General features: G+C 25.0%; 2 protein-coding genes across 2 annotated transcripts; both read left to right on the forward strand.

Moving 5' to 3' along the window:
* Positions 1 to 10,586: 10,586 nt before the first annotated feature.
* Positions 10,587 to 11,813, forward strand: LOC145829586 (ciliogenesis and planar polarity effector 2-like). The gene has a single exon (XM_082937426.1). The coding sequence runs from the start codon at positions 10,595 to 10,597 to the stop codon at positions 11,309 to 11,311; it is 717 nt and encodes a 238-aa protein (XP_082793552.1). The 5' UTR covers positions 10,587 to 10,594; the 3' UTR covers positions 11,312 to 11,813.
* Positions 11,814 to 13,242: 1,429 nt separating this feature from the next.
* Positions 13,243 to 17,190, forward strand: LOC145829837 (uncharacterized). Its single transcript, XM_082937706.1, has 4 exons — positions 13,243 to 13,382; positions 13,938 to 14,123; positions 14,191 to 14,281; positions 16,456 to 17,190. Exons 1-4 carry the CDS (start codon positions 13,267 to 13,269, stop codon positions 16,579 to 16,581), a joined length of 519 nt encoding a protein of 172 aa, XP_082793832.1. The 5' UTR covers positions 13,243 to 13,266; the 3' UTR covers positions 16,582 to 17,190.
* Positions 17,191 to 17,810: the final 620 nt, after the last annotated feature.

Genomic DNA, 17,810 nt, shown 5'->3' on the forward strand with positions numbered 1-17,810 from the left:
CATCTTCATCTAACAAAAGCTGTTTGGTTTTTAACTTGAGCACCAAACTGTCCCAACCACATCCTTTTAGCTTGCCTAGAAATTACATTGTTCATTTTTAAAGTTGAAAGAATAACTAGTAATTTTTTTTCAACACATATTATATGGTTTGTTTCAAGCTAGCAGTTTTTTCAATTGGTTAACACGTATCAAGCTTAGTTGCTGCTTCTAACTAGATTAAAACTTAATAGTTACTAAGAATTGTTTTTACAATTCAGTATCTACTTTATATTATAACAAAAAGATATATTGTTAACTATCACCATTAAACTAAAACAACCATAGTTGACAGAATTTAGGATTCTTCTTTGTGAATTTTTTTTGAATATTTAGGAAACTATAGCATTTTGTATTGTTTTATTTTAAAGCTAAGTCGCTTTATATAAAGATTGAAAAATTTACCGATTTCAAGCTTAATGATTTTTTGAAATTAAATCGTCAAACTAGACACATGACGAACTAAGCGTAACAAATCTTAGAAAAGGTTAGAAAACTTTCATCTGCTAGCAAAATGTGACACGCCAAGCAAAAAAAGTTAACCGGAGAATTCATTTTTAACAAAAATAAATGTAGTATAAGACATTTAATGATTTTTATTGATTTGAAAATGTGCTTGGCAATAAACCACAACAATCATAAAACCGAAAACTTTAAGTAGTAAAATAAATAACTTTTTGCTTTGAAACAACTTCATAAAAATTAGTTTTATTGACACATGCAAATAAACATTTTAATCTTAATTTCATTAGCGTTGAAAAGTTTACAACACAAAATTAATAAAATATTTAAACAACTTTTTCTATGCTATCAATTAGAGTCGCAATTTACTTTTGCATAATTATATCAGTTTTAAATTCTTGCAATGTCATACTCTAGTGACTGTGTGACAATAAATTCTTTGACAACACAGCAACTATCTTGTCCTTTATAGTTTATAAACAGCAAACATTTAAAATGTCAGTTAGCTATAGCGACTAAGCACATAGACAGAGCAGTACATACAGGCTAAGTTGATTAACAAATTGTTAAGTTTTTTTTTGTATTATTCTGATTGTGTTTTATCGGTATCGTGCAATTTTATACAATTAAAATTAAATCTTACTTTTCTTTTTTATCCCACTGTGTTCTATCGAGTTTTCTATGCATAGTGTGATTATTTTACAACTTTCAACACTAGGATCTTCTTGGTGTAGATTTTGGCTTTGCTTTGAAGCACTTTTACCCATTTAAATACTTTCAAACTAAAAGGTATAATGTAAAAATTTGTAAAAGAAAACAATTCATTCAATTTGATATTTTTTGATAAGACGATATAAGTTTTATTTTACTAGTAAGTAAAATTGTAAAAAACAATTTATATTTTTGCAAAATAATTTTAGTATAAAAACTACAAAAAAAAAGATCAAAAATAATGGTGTTTTTCAAAAATGTTCTTATAATTAAGTATTATTTTAAAATTTTCATAAAACTAGAACTAGGAACTTATTAAAGTTTTAAATTTTTATTGAATTTAATACAGTTTAAAAATATTATAACTAATGCTTTGGTTTGTTAATATTTACTTATGAAATTATTTTAGCTTGTTTTAATGAAATTATAAATACTTAATATTTATTAAAGTTATTTATTTTTAGAATTTCTAACTTATTTTTTTTAAATCTGTAACATTTAAATATATTAATACAACATTTTAAGGATCTAAAAATGTTATAAACTTAAGTATATTGTTATAGTACTTCTTATTTAATAAACTCCTATTAAATACTCTCGTTTTATTTATAAATTTATGTTTATTTAATTTTAGTGAGTTATTTTAATAATAAAACACTAGTTTCATAGGTGTAAAAGCAGTTTTGTTTCTTACACCTCAAATGCGAAAATTCAAGTGAAGAAAACTGACAAATTAAATCACAGCGTTTTAAGTTAGACAAATATGCTTACAGCAGATTGAACATCTGCGTCAGCGATCAGCGGCTGGTATATTTAATGATCAATCTGATTTGCATATTGTTTATTTTTTGATTGATTTTAAATATGTCTTAGTAAGGTGAATTAGAAAAAAGAGTAAAAAAAAATTAATGAAGCTTGAAAAAAAATTGCTGACTCAGTTTTTTTTTTCAGCTCAGACTGACCTTTAAGTATGTTTGCCGGGGTCGGCAATTTGCAGCTTGCATCCAAACAAATCTTGCATTTTACTTCTAGCTAAAATATCACGTGGTACAGAACAGAAGGAAAAGTTTTAAGCATTTTAACGATAAAAGTTACCAAATAAATGCTTATAAGCAGGCTATGATGTCAAATTTATTTCATTAAACATTTACTGTTATATACATTTATCATTATTTTTTTCCATATTCTAATAAGAATTATTCAGCAGATCTTGTCTGTTCCTGGTTAAAGGCTGCTGACCTGTGATCAGTATGGTAATTATTAAAAAAAACTTTGGTATGTTTTAATTTGGTCACATTTATTGATAGCGTTGACCACTTTTGTTTACTTTTTTTTTTTTCTAGAAACATAAATAATTTTTTCAACTTTTTTAGTTTAGAGCTTACTTTATAACACATTAAATATAAATTTAGACATTCAAAACATTAATATTGTAGCTTTTCTAAATAATATTTTTTTATTATACTGTAGTGTTAACATAATTTATTTTCAAGTAGTTTAGTGTGTACAGCTTTTTGATTGGTTGGAAACCAATGATATAAAATACTATTTTTTAAAAATACTATAAAAGTTTAGACAAAAGCACTAAAATGAATATAACTTTTTTAATACAAGTTCTTAAAACTTGTCATATCACTTTCAATAGAAACAATTTATAAAATTTACTCCATTGACATTCCAATTTTTTCTTTAAATCGGAATATTAGCTACTAATAGAATAAGATACCATATCTCTTGTTGACTAAATTAAATATTTCGTTCTAAGTTAATTATTAGTTTAATATTACAAGTTTGAATGTCACTACGATCATTATGTTTATATGTCAAACTAGCTACATATTTTTCAATTTATTTCTACAATATTTGTGGTACTTTTTATCTAGAATTTTTATTTCAAAAATAAAACATAATACACTTAATAGAAAGCTCAACAAAATATCTTATCATACATAACTATCTAGTTAAAAAAGTTTTATTAAATAATCTAAACTCCGCTTTTTTTAGGGTAACACAGGCTCTATAAAAACCAGTTAAAGTGGGCAGGCAGGTAAAAATTTTATTTTTAGTGACTAAAGATAAAACTAAGTTTTATACATTTATATGTATAGTTGGGTTAGTTACTTTTAAAGTGGTTATATTTTAGTAAATATAAAACATTTTAAAGTTGTTTAAGTTGAAAAACGGTCAATTTATGCTCTATTTTAGTACAAAAAATACTAAAAATTCTGTACAATTTATGACAAGAATAAGGCTTGTAACGACCACAAAAAGAATTTAAAACAATTTATCATGACTGTTCTTTAAAAAAAATTTAATTTTGTTTGAAGTTGCAAATTTGATAATATAGATAGCTATATACATATAAGTAAATCTTAAAGTACGGTACTCGAGACTTTTTAAAAATATTTTTAATATCAATTTTTATATTATTTTTTAAATTCCAAGTTTTAGGGTACTAAATAGAAGTTAAATAAGGGCTTAAAAATGTTAATACTAAACTCTTCGTTTTTTGGCAAAACTCTGTTTTTAGACTTAAAATGCTGAACTAACTAGTATTGTTAAAAAATATTAACAACAAAAATCAGACCAGAGTTATAAGTTCTGTTAAATCACATTCTAAGGCTAGACTTTAGATTGATGGTGTCAAAAATGAAAGAAAAAACCAAAACTGCCCTGAGTTTCCCTGAATTAAAAAAAAGAATCAAAATTCTCTGAGATTTTCTATAACTTGAAAATTCCCTGAGTTTCCCTGAATTCCCTGAGTTCCCTGAGTGTGTGGCAACCCTGTATTATACAAATAATTAATCAAAAATTCTTTTCAACTTAATAAGTAATTTTAAGGTTAAAATAGTTTAGTACTACAAAATCTTTATACTTTTTTTTAAAGAACTTTGAAGTTTTTAAATTTAACGAAAAGTAATATTTTTTATATTAACTTAGCTTAATTAGACAAAAAGAAATTTAACATTTTATGTTTAAGTTTTTTAATACAATGATTTGAGAATCTAAGTAAATAAAAACGGGAATAATCTGTTTTTTAATACACCAGGGTTTCCCAAACTTTTTTCATAAGGCCCTGTTTAAAGAAATTAAAAAAGTAATTACCCTACCAATAAGCTTTCTCAAAAAACTACCTTTAAATACGCCTCAGACTTTTTTAACTGTAGAACAGTTGTCATCAAGGTAATGAAAATCTGTGCACCCTAAATCGCAAAAAAAGGTATACATGCACCCCAATGTGCTCTTTATCAAGAATGACTAGTGTACGTTTTATAATTAGCCTTAACCAAACTTTTTTTTTTTAAGGACATCATAATTAGCTTTAAAACACCTAAAACCTTTTTTTTTTGGCTTTTCGTCTAAAATTCCAGAATATCTAGTTTAAGCTTTAAAATAATTTTTCATGGACCTCAAAATATATTTTGTGCCAACTGCTTAAAAATACCTGGTATAAAATTCAAATTATGGTCTCCCTACCCTTTGCAGCTTATGGCTCCCTAACTTTCTCAAATGGCCCTACCCTAGTCTAGTGTAAGTTTCGTCATCAACTATTGAATATCTAGTACAAGTTTAAAATTATGGCCTTACTGCCTCCCTATAGTCCATTTACTAGTCACGCCCCTTTTTACCCTTTGCAGATTATGGTTTCTAAATCTCTGTTATGGCCCTAAGGGGGTAATATAGACTTTAAGAAACACTTTAAGAAACCCTGATATAAACTGTGGCAAATTAAGGCATACTTGTTTTACTAAATAGTGTGTACTAAAATGTACATTTAAAAAAAAATCTGGAATTTGCAAATTCTTTATTGTGAACTATTTTATTTGAGGTATATACAGTTCATATTACTTTTTTGTTATTATTAATATAACTGAATCAATAAAATGTTACTCATAAATACAACATGAATCATTTAAACTGTTAAAAAATATATAGCAAACTTAAAAGAAAAAAAATTAGATTGGCCATTCTCCTTATTATTAATTCGAGAATTTTTATTGTAATCTCTAAAGAAAAAGTACACAAACAATATATAGTGTTAACTTGAATTAATAAAAATACTATAATATTTAAAAAAAATAAAATCTGAATCTAAAAATTACAAATAAAGTATGAGTAAGTAAAAGCTTAATGTTTTTTTTAAGAAATTTTTTATTATTTCCCTTCTAAAAATTTCAGCATTCAAGTTATCAATTAAAATAATTAAATGCTAAGTTCAAACTTTTTGGAAAAAGTCTAACAGTTTTAAGTTGGATTAAAAAATTCCCAGAAACAAAAGTTTTAAACACTGAAAATGCATTTATTAGTTTAAAATAAGTTAATTTTTGAATTTAGATTTGCAAATAAATACTGGAATAAAAAGTTTCGAATACTTAAGTTAAACTTGTCAGTTACAATTTAAAATTCCATGCTCGAGTAATTGTGTGGCTGTTTGACTTTATTAAACTAGCAACTAAATAAATTAAAATTAAAAAATTTTTCTGTTTAGAAAAAATCAGTTAGCATTAAAAAGTTTTTATATTTGAATAAAAAATTAAATATACAATATTTTAAGTTAAAAAAGGTTATTGAAATTTCTAATTGTACATTATCATCTACAACTTAAGCGGTTTTTTTTTTTTTTTTGAAATAAAAAAAAAATAAATAAAAAAAACCTGATAAAAATTACAAATCAAAAAAAGTTCGAGAAAATTTAAAAAAAAACGAGATATAAAAAATCAAAAACAAAAACCGACCTAGGGTAAGGTTTAGGGGTAATAGTGAAAGTAAAAGAAAAAATATAAAACATAAAATAAAAAAAGTTATAAAAATTCTATCAATCCGCGATGAGGTGTCTTTGTGCAAAAGTGACCCCTCGTGCAATATTTATGTCTTGCAAAAAAGTCTCAGGGCAAAAATGTCCTTTCGTGCAAAAGTGACCCTTCGTGCCAAAGTGTCCTTTCGTGCATATTATAAAATTCCTTCCTACCCGATTTAAGGATAAGGGTATTAAAAAATAAGTTTAATAATTGCTGAGCTGACCCCAATTCGATAAAAATTATTGTAAAAGGCAAAGCAAAAAAACGTTCTTAAGAATAAAAAAAGTTCCAAATTAGCATTTTAGAAATTCAAAATAATTGGTTTTAAAGTTTGGTTAAAAAAAAATACCAAAAAAGCCGTTTAAGCCAAGTTCACGCTCGTGTCAAAAACCCTAAAAATTTTTAGGAACATATTAAAAATCATTGTAACACACTTTTAATTTTTTTTTGCGACTAATTTGATTTTTTGACTTGACCCACGTTTTTAAGTGTTATCTTAAAAACATTGAATGTTTCGCAATGTTAAATTGATAAACAATAGAGTTTCAAGTTAAAAGTTTTCACGATGAAAGACTAAGTAATGCTTAGACTGATTTTTTTTCTTTTTTTTTTTGCGAATTGTAGGAGTTATGAATTATGATATATTAACGGAGTTGTTTCTTTCAGTTCTTAGACATTATTAGAAACTATTTTTTTTAGCGTTTTGAAAACTTAAATTTTTAATACTAGAAATTTCAATGGATCTAATTTTCAGTAAAAAATTATTTTAAACAAAAAAAATTTTTTACGTATTGATTAGCGGATTCGGATCTTGAAAAATTTTTTTATTAAAAATTTAATATTTCGATTAGGACCGATACATCGCCGAATTACACAATTAAAAACTAATGTGAGTGTATTTTTTCGGATAAAAATTTAATACAGATGATTTGAGAATATTTAGACGCTTTTATTAATAAGGAAATGTAAAACAAGCTTCGCTAAAAAAAAACTTTTAATAATACTTTTCGTAGATGCTTGCTATTAAAAATCAGCTGACCAACTTTTCGCTCCAAACAAAATTTATTGTTTGAAATCATTTTTTCTAATTTACCAGTTGTGGGAATTTCAATTGTCAACAACAATTTAGTAAATAACAAAAAATTATTAAACATTAGAAAGCTGTATTGTTGTGAAAACCTTAGCTATATTGAAGTCACAATTAATGAAAAACTACCTACTAGAGTTTTTCATCTAAAAAGCTAGTTTATTTATTTAGTTTTTGATAATATGTGTTGTTATTAAAATTACTAAACATGATAAAACTTGCTTGCTGAACTTTAGCATGATATTTATCATTGAAGAGCAGTGAGTAATTACTTTTAAAAATAATTCAAGACCATGTTTTTTTTTATGGTAGAAGAACATCAGAACTCACTCTCCTTTCTGCAAATTTAACCTGAAAAAAACCTTTTTATTAAAAATAAAAATAAATTTATTTATAAACAAAAAAAATCAGAATTTTTATTTTTAAGGGCATAGAGGAGAGTCCACCTTGATTTTTACAAGTTGATCTTATTTTATAGAGTTTTATTTGAGCTATCAGACATTTTTAATCTCTTGAAAAAATTTAAAGTATTTTTTGAGATATGAACAATCAAAGTTGGTGACCTCAGTGGGTTTCTAATGAAAGGCACAAACTAAAAACGCAAAAAAAAGACCATTTCACTAAAAATTGGTCTCCTTCATTTTTTAAGCAATCTTCTTCAAATTTTCACAGAAAGTGTATTATTAAATTTCAAAAAGATTGGATGCAAGAATATTTTTTATTTAAAAAAATAAAATTTTTATTAAAAAAAACCACCTATTTTTTTAGTTTTTTTAATCTTAAATTTCTACTTTTTAATACTTAAAAAATTTCAACATTCAAAGTCTTATAAACTATAAAAGGAACGTTTCCTGAAAATTTAAGGTCTCTAGCTCAAAAAATGAAGGAGATGATAGGTTTTTAGTGTTTTTTTTAAATTTCTGAGAAAATTGACCTCAAAGAATTTTCAGTCAATGTGTTTATATCGGAAACTTTTTATAAAAATTACAATATCTCAAAAAGTAAATAAGATTTTTCAATTCTATAAAAACTGGCTTGTAGTTTGTACTTCAAGCTTTCATATAAGATCCAATGTTATTTTTAGTTTTAAAAAAAATGTTGGACCCCCCTCCCTATGCCCTTAATCTACCAAAATAAAACTAAAAACAATTCCTAACCCTTTATTGAAAAAACCCTGGAGACAAGTCGTTTGGCAAACACTCACAAGGTTAAAATATGAACACAAAAAACCACAAAGTGTGGGAAAAATCATTAAGCTCAAATCCCCAAGTAAGTATCAGCCAAAGCTATAAAAAACATACAACAGTAATTTACAGTATATTTGTTGTAACATACAGAAGAGTAGAAACTTGTACCTACTTTTAAAGTAAACTAGTCCATTTAGATATTTATTGTTTTTCTAAATCAAAGTTTAAGCTATTTTAAAAGGCTAACCTTTAAAAACAGTTCTTTTTTTATATATAAGTATTTGTGTATTTATGAAAATTAAATTTACCTTTATATAAAACTTATCTAAAATATTCATCTATTTGCAACCAGTAAAATAGCACTTTCTTAAACTTTATTTTAGCCCATAATTCATTGATCAAGAGTTAATCTGAAAAATCTGAAGTATACTTAAAAAAAAAAGAAAAAACCTGAAACTAAAGACAAAAACACATAAAAATACTTGTTATTTTGAACAATTTTTAAATGTAAAACAAAATAAAACTTTAATTAAATGAGAAATTACTATAACAAACAAAAAGATATGTATTTTATACGTTGTAACTTTAATACAGTGTGATTATAGTTTTATACTTATATCTTTAATTGTTATTACCTTAAGGTTAGGTTATATTAAAATGGACCTGAAAAACAGTTATTTTTAAAAATATTGAACAAAATTAGAAACAAATTATTGGATAAGTTAAATAATTTTTTCAAAACTTCTATATTTAACATAAGTACAGGGTGGCCACTAAACCTAGAATCCTGGAAAAACATGTTAAATCATTTAATTTGACAGTTTAGGCTAAAAAACCTTGAATTTGAAACAATTAGTTTTATATGTAAGGTTGTGAAGTTTTGATTTAAGACAAAAAATTCTTGTTCCTTGCAATATTTAGAAACTTATGTCGGAAGGAATTTTTAAGAAGTTGAAAAAAAAATATTATAAAAAAAAAAACATTTTAATTTTCGTTTTTTTGTCATAATTATTTTATTATATATTTTTTTAATACTGTTCTGACAGAGTTTTCAAAGTACTGCAAGAAACAATTTCTGAAAGTTTGAGGCAGTTATCTCAAAAAACATATATTATATACATATTATATATATATATAGTGATTTCTAGTTATTTGCAGTTTTAGTTTGCGCCTCCCATATGGAACCTATTGTAGTCTCCAATTTTGACCGTCTGTATCTCAAAAGTTATTTATAATTTTGAAAATCTGTAAAAAGCAAATTGTAGCTTAGTTAAAACTCAATTAAATAAGACTAAATTGTAAAAAAAGTAATTTACCCCCCTCTCCTATGCCCTTAATATAGTTCTTATTTTATTAACACCATAAGAGGATAATTACATTTTTGTATAACCTGATCTTATTTTGTAGATTTTTAGCTAAGCTACAAATTACATTTTGTAGGATTTTAATGCTCAAACTTAATTTCAATGGGTCATTTAAAGTTTTGAACATGATAATTTATGGAAGAGGAAAACTAAAAATCTATCTCCTCCTACATTTTTCAAGACAAATACATCATATTTTAATGAACTTTTCTTTGTGAAGTAAAAAAGACTGTAGTAATAAACTTTTAATAAATAAAAAATATTTATCATTAAAATTTATCATAACAATTTTTATATAAAGCATAACACATTTTTTGTAGAGGAATTTAAAACTGTTTGACAATCATTAGAAATACTTTGCTCAAAAAAAAAAATATAGAATTAACCAGATCACTTAAACAGGCTTCATAGTTAAGAAAACTTTATCATATAATATTTGTTTTTAAAACTTATTTTTCTTCTTGAAACCATATTTTGATTTTAAGAATTTGATATTCTTTTGTAGAATTTTATCTTAGTTACCAGATTTTAAAACTTAGATTTGTAAAATTTAAATTAATTTGTCTTATAAGGAATCATAATTAATGGGTACAGGTTTGCCATAATTTTGGGCTAACTCAGGTTAGTTGGAAATTTTTGCAAATCTCAATTTTTTTTTTTGAAAATCATTAGTCATATTACATGTTATTGAAAAATAAGGCTTATTTTTAGTTAAATTTTATTAGTTTTAGTTAATTGAATTCTAAATATATAAGTTTTTTATAAGTATTTTTTTGTTATGCTATTAGTTTTTCTTAATATTACTCTGTTGGTTTTAGTTAATAGGTAAAATTTTCCACTTGCAACTAGCTATCACAAAATATAGCTCTTAGTAATTTAAATAATTTATAGCTTAATTTTAAACAAAGTATAAAGTTTTTATATTTTTTAGGCAGTAAATTTTTTATTATGACCAAACAAGTCATTGATTTTGATTGGATTAATACAGATGGTGCAAAGGATTATGTCAATGCCCTTTTCAGCAAAAATGGAAAAAGGAAGCAGTTTGGTTTGCTTGAAAAGCCTTCACTGAAACCTGACCAGCCTATTAGTTATGTAAAATACAAGCTGTTTTTGTGCGGAAAAACTTGCACGGGTAAAACCAGCACTCTAGCTAACTTACTGGGCCAGGACACTGAAAATATTTATCCCAACACGCCAGGCATGAACATTGGCAGAGTCTATTGGCCAGTGAGGATTGTTTCAACGGGTAAAATTCTCTACTTGGACTTACAGTTTTGGGATGCTGGAGACCAGGCTTGCAAGACGTTTGAGCATGTTGTACCTGCTTGCATGGAGAGTGTAGACTGCTTGCTGCTGTGCTTTTCCATGACTGACAGATCCAGCTTCAACGACATTGTTGCCACCAGTAACCAGCTGTGTAGTGTGGCTAGCAAAGGTCCGCTTAAAGTTGTTGTCGCCACCAAAATAGACCAATGTATCAAGAGTGACATTTCAGACAAGGAAATTGTTCAAGTGTCTGAGCAGATCGAAGCATATGCTTTGAAAATTTGTAATGTTTTAGATAAAAATAGGTTTGAAGAGATAACCTACTTTTTGAACAGCTTGAGTAATTATCTTATTTTAAGGGATGAAAATGTTAGACTTGAAAAAACAACAGAATAATCTAAGGCTTTTTTTGCAGTAGATCAAAACGACGAGAAACTTTGTTTCTGTTTTTACCATGTTTAGTTATGGTTGTAGGTTTAGTCAAACTACTTAAAATTAAAACTTAATGTAGTACAGCTTGTCTTTTATACTTTATTTGTCATAAATAAAGTGTCGATAACTGTGTGAATAAATTTATATTGTTTCCAAAGTACATTAGTAAAACAATAATTTATAATACTAAATGGTTTAATATGCATTAGATTACAATATTTTGAACAAAAAAATTTTTATATCAAAACAAGTTTATTTTAAAAAGTTGTTAGTTTGTATTTTTAATTAATATAAAATAAAGTGCTACTTGTTTTTTTCATACTAAGAAATCATTGGTCAGCTCTGTTATAACATATTTTTAAAACTGTTTTTAATTGACTGAAATGACTACTACTGGAAGATATACTAAACAAATTTCACTGTGATTTTTATTAATGGCTATTGTTTTTAATTTCTTTAAACTTTTTTTTTTGCTTTCCTGTGACCATATTTTAAGATTTTAAAGATAATATTGAAAATAATAACACTTAAGGGCATAAGGAGGGGGGGGTAAACATTTTTTTTTGAAATTTAATCTTATTCTATGTAGTTTTTACTAAGCTACAAAATACTTTTTACAGATTTAAAGAAATCAAAATAGTTTTTGAGATATAGCGGGTCAAAGTCGGAGGCAACAATAGGATCGTTATGGGAGGCGCAAACTAAAACGGAAAAATAGACTATTTAATTAAAAGTCTATCTTCTCCTACGTTTTTTGAGAAACTACCTCAAACTTTAAGGAAATGTTCCTTGATATATTTAGAAAATTCTGTAGGAAAGAATTTCAAAAAATCAAAATTTTTTATAGAAAATAAAAAGATTTTTTTTGTATTTTTATTATAAAATTTTTATTTTTTTACTTTTTCAAATTCTGTTCCAAAAAAGTTTTATAAATATTGCAAGGAACATTTCCTTAAAGTTTGAGGTAGTTATCTCAAAAAACGTATGAGAAGATAGATTTTTAGTGATTTTTAGTTATTTGCTGTTTTAGTTTGCGCCTCCCATAAGGAACCTATTGTTGCCTCCGACTTTGACCGGCTATATCTCAAAAATTATTTTGAATTTTTAAAATCTGTAAAAAGCATCTTGTGGCTTAGTAAAAACAACATAAAATAAGATCAAATTTCAAAAAAAGGTGTTTACCCCTCCTCTCCATGCCCTTAATAATTAATAGAGATATATATTATATTTTTTGATAGATAATTTTCTTTGTTCTAATTCTAGTTTTAACAATATAAAGAAGTATATATATTTTTTCACGTTTTAATAAATACTATACTATAAATTAAAACTTTCAGTGATTTTAAAATGCTTTAATTAAAAAAAAGTGTTAACTTATATTAAGTTGTGTCTAAAGTTTTAAAAACGGTATATGCTGGCTATAGAAAGTAAGTAATAAATGTTACAATAGAATTTATTAAAACCGAAAAGATCAAATATAACTTAACACTGTACTAAATTAAAACCCTTACTATTAAATGCGTAAAATGTTTTTAAGTGTAATTAGTTTGAAAAATATGCAATATTACAAAAAAAATATTTCATAAGTCAGCTTATTTTTTATATATTAAAGCTTCAAAATACCTTTTTAATGTTGTTTTGCTACTTAGCACTTCTTTTATCCTTAAACTTAACTTGAAACTAAAAATAGACCCAAAAACATGTACTTTCAAAAACCTGGAAATTTTTTTTTTAATTCAGTGGCGGTTAAATATATTTTATTATTCGAATAAGAGTTCTCTTAAAAATTTTCGTATTCACTTCAAAAACAAATCAGAAGTTTGTTTAAATTCATATGATTATTTTTCTTATACAAAATAAGTATACTAATTATCTTTTTTTTTTCGGTAGAGCTGTAATTTTCAATTAAAGTTTACAAAATGTCTGCGTCTGACTCTCAAAGCTCCATTGAAGGAGAAAGTAATTATGAAAAGCTGCAAAATACTTTGAAATTTTATGCCAAAGCTGTAACGAATCTACAAGCTACAAGATCTGAGTAAGTTTATTAAAAAAGATTATTTTACAATCATTTTTAGTTTCTCAAAAGTGTATTTTTAGTTAGTTATGTTTTCTTATTTGTTAGTAATAGTCATTTAGCTTCCTTTTTTTTACTCTAGTGTTTTATATTTTTGTTAAATGATTTTTTTTTAATCAAGTTATATACTTTATTGAATATTATATAAAAAAGTTGATCATGTAAAATTTAATAAACCAGAAGCGATTTATCTTATTTGAATTAAATATCATTTAGAAAATAATAAAAGGTAATAATAACTAAAATAATTATATCTAGAGTTAAGTTTAGAGTTACTTACTTGTAAAATTTTAAATTATAAAGATCTGAATCAGCCCGGATTCTATTTTTTGATCTGGTAGATATCATTATCCGCACAACGAACTAAGAAAAAAGAGATTAAACTAGTGTTTTATTTATTATTCTTTTACTTTTTCGCAAAGTTTTTTATGATCAGTTAAAAATGCATTTACACTTTGAAAGCCATTGAACATCATCACAACACTTTTGAATAACCACATGTCAATAACTTGCCAGGCGTCTAACTGAAATGTCAAAGACCCACAAAGATAGATTTTGCAGAAAAACATTCAAAGAAATATGCAGCCAGTTCCAAAAACAAGTGGAAAAGGGCTTTCAAAAAGACATTGATGAAATGTTGGAGAGCTCGAAGCTGAAGTGTCTCATGGAAAAAGCAGCATCTGGGTGTTCGGAGAATAACTGGTAGTTTATATTTTCAGTAAGAAGTAGTTTCATAAGCGCATTATGTTGAGTGAGTTTTTTTTTATAGGAAACCAACGGGAAACGTAGCTGTTGATACAAACCATATCATTGGTCTTCCCATGCTCAAAGGTATGAAAATGTTGGATGAAATGTATAAGGTTAGTTTTTATGTATTTTGTGTTGATGTTTTTTTCATATAATTTATTAATTTCTATATAACTGTGTTACTTGAAATATATTTTTGTATGCTACGTATATGTTTTAGTTAGTGTTATGGTTAATCCACAAGAATCTGTAAAAAAAAGTCATTTAAAATAATGTTTTTACTCATACTTTTGTTAACAGAAATTATCTGTTTTGTTTTTATTTGTGTGATTTTATGGTCCTTTTTATTTTTTAATGCCTTTACTGATTTTTGATATCATGTTTTTTTTAGTTCGTTAAAGAATTTTTGATTTTAATCCAAACTTATATACCCAGAAATTTAATAAAAAAAGATGTTTTAAAGTGTAGGAAAGCTTTTTTTATATGAATTAAACACCAACTAATCTTAAGTTTGATCTGTTTATATTTTATCAGGCCGGTCACTAAACGTAGAATCCTGGAAAAACCTGACACTTGGCAACTTAAGCCAAAAAAACCTGGAGTTTGAAAAATTTGAAAAAATTCTGGAATTTTGAACAAAATCACCAAAACACCTGGAATTTTAAACATTTTTTACATGTAGTGTAGTAAAACTTCGACACAAAAAACTATCATATAGACAAAAATTTTCTGTCATCATCAAATAATTTTTTATTAAGCTTTACAGTATCTAACCAATGTTTTTATACTATCTAACACAGTTTTTTACCCTTAACTTAATTTTAATTTAAAAATAGACCAAAAAACAACTTTCGAAACCTGGAGAAATTTTGCTAAAAACTAGTGGCCGCTCTGTTTTAGTTAAAACTATTTAAAGTATGTTTAAAATGTTATTTTGTGTTGATAATTAACTTAAAATTTTTAGTATTTATTTTAAAACTGTAAAGTTTATTTTATAATTTTGATTCTTGTTTTAAAACTTTTTATAAATTGAAATATATTAGGTATCAGGTTTGCCAATAATTCAAACTATTTATAAATTTAAAAGGCTCACACTAGTTTAAATTAAAAAAAATAGACTGACAATAGTAGTTAAAAGTTATAACAAAAACACAAGCTAGTTTGACCTTTTTTGTTAAGGTCAGTTTTTTGAAATTTAATGATTGTATTAAGACGCACATGTTTTGATTCGTTTAAGTTGTTTTATTTGTTTTTACTAAAAAGTAGCACTTAATGTAGATTATCAGTTATTTTTTTAATTTCTCTATTAACATTACTATTTAAATATTATTTTAGTTACACTTTGTAAGCATAACCCATAAACTCAGGCTAATAACTTAGGCTACTTTCATCAAGTTATTTGAAAATGTAAGAAAATTTTTTTAAGCCTTCGCTACAATAAGTTATAAAAAAATAGGCGTAAACTCAATAACTTTAACTATCACTGATTAAAACTAAATACATCTACAAACCTCAATTGATATATGATCGATTTTTTTATAAAATTGTAAAAATTTAGAGTTCTTTTGTTAATAGTTGTGTAGGGTTGCCATAAAGTCAGGAAAAGTCAGAAAAAAAAGACCAAAGTCTGGGAAAAGTGGGTTTTTTAAAAAAAATCAGGAATAATCAGAAAGTTTGATATAAACATGCTGTTAATAAGAAAGTTTATCATCACTAAAAACTGCATTTTGCTATTTTTGTTTTCTTAAAAAAATTTGCTTTTGCAACTCATCTTTTTTCAGAGTCTAATTTAGTTTTTAAAACATATTATAGTCTTTCAAGTCCTAGGTTATGTAATTTTAAATCGGTTTTAATTAAGAATTTGATTTAGAAAAGTCAGAATTTTTTTAGTCTGTCTATTAGTCTGATTGTGTTATATAACTATCACTTACGTACTAAAGTCCTATAGTAGTCAGTAAATAGAAAATATTTATTATAAAAAGCTTTTAAGTTATTTTTATTCTGTCTGATTAGAATAAAATAAAAATAAATTTGTAGAAAAATTTTCCATTATAATGTTGTGTACTAACCATTTTAAAATAGGTATTTTTTATAAAAGTGTTCATCTATTTAATTATTAAGTAATTTATAAACTTTGTATTTCTTTTACTTTCTAAACTCTGTGAAATCTAGGCATTACCTTATTTTATAATAACATTTTACCTTATTTATGAAAGTATTGTTTGAATATAAGTTTATAAAAAGTTTAAGCATACCCAATGTTTCAATATAATCACTGTTATTGTAGGAAGAAGAAAAAATAACGAAATCTAAAGAAGATGAGTTGGAGACTTTAAAGCAACAACTAAAATTAATTAACCAGGAAAATGAATTAAAATTAAAACAGTTTAAGGAATTGTCTAGTCGGGTTTGACTACAAACTATTATAACGAAATGTCGATATCAAACTTTAAACCTAATTTTGTTGTAATAACAATTAGTAAGAGGTTTTTTACAAATTCTTTGGTATTTTAAAAAATTATAAACACAAAAAATCTATCATATCGAAAAACATTTTTTGTCATCATCAAAAATTTTTATTTAGTTAAAAAACAGTATTTTTTTAAAGTGGTTATACTTCTTAACACAGTTTTTAACTGTAAATTTAACTTTAAACTGAAAACATACCCAAAAACTTGTACTTTCAGAAAACCTGGAAGAAATTTCTCAAAAACCAGTGGCCACCCTGTTATATAGTTTTTTTTAATTTTCTTGCGCCATAACTGATTTAGAATATAGTTTTTATAATGTGAAAATAATTTATTTAGGCTTAAATAAATATTTTTAGAAAATGTAAATATGTGATAACTCTTTATGCATTTTTTCGTTGTATAGTTAAAATTTAAATTAAGGTTTCCTTTTTGTTATTACATTTGAATGCACGTAAACTTAAATTTTGACAACTCGAATTAATTCTGAACATTAAATCTCTATTAATTCTAAGTTATTAATTCTTTTTTCCATTGATAAATACAAAAAAAAAGTTTCACCACCATAATCTAATTAATTAAACCTACATAATATTTTTTTTTTTTAATTTAAATTGTATTTTGAGATAGTAAAAAATATTATATCAACTTTAAATTTCGAACATAAATATTTACTTTTAACTAGGTACTAATACATAATACTCTCTAATGCTTTTAGAAAGAATTTTTAAAATGTTTCACTTCTTGTCGTCAGAAAAATACAGTAGAAACTAAACATAAAATTATAAACAATTTTTCACTAAAATCAACAAAATTTAAAACTAGTTAAGTGATTAATGAGAATTTAACATGACCAATGTAAAGTACTCAATAAAACTGAACACAATTAAAGAAATCAAAATGAATAATTTAACTAAATGAAGACAAATGAAAAGAAATCAAATTCTTTTTGCTGGCACAATTCTGTTTGAAACAACTGAAAAAGTTAAAAAACTCTAAACTATTAAGGTCAAAATAGTTATTGCAATGAATTGTAATTTTAAATCTAGAAACTTGATATTTTTTCCCAAAACTTACTAATTCGTTTTTGACTTATTGATTTTTCAAACTTATTATATATAGTAATTTTTAGTTAGTATGCTGTTATTTTTATAATATATTTTCAATTCATTCT

This window comes from Thalia democratica, chromosome 2, assembly GCF_965202585.1.
Source record: "Thalia democratica chromosome 2, ktThaDemo2.hap1.1, whole genome shotgun sequence".
Classification (NCBI taxonomy): Eukaryota; Metazoa; Chordata; class Thaliacea; order Salpida; family Salpidae; genus Thalia; species Thalia democratica.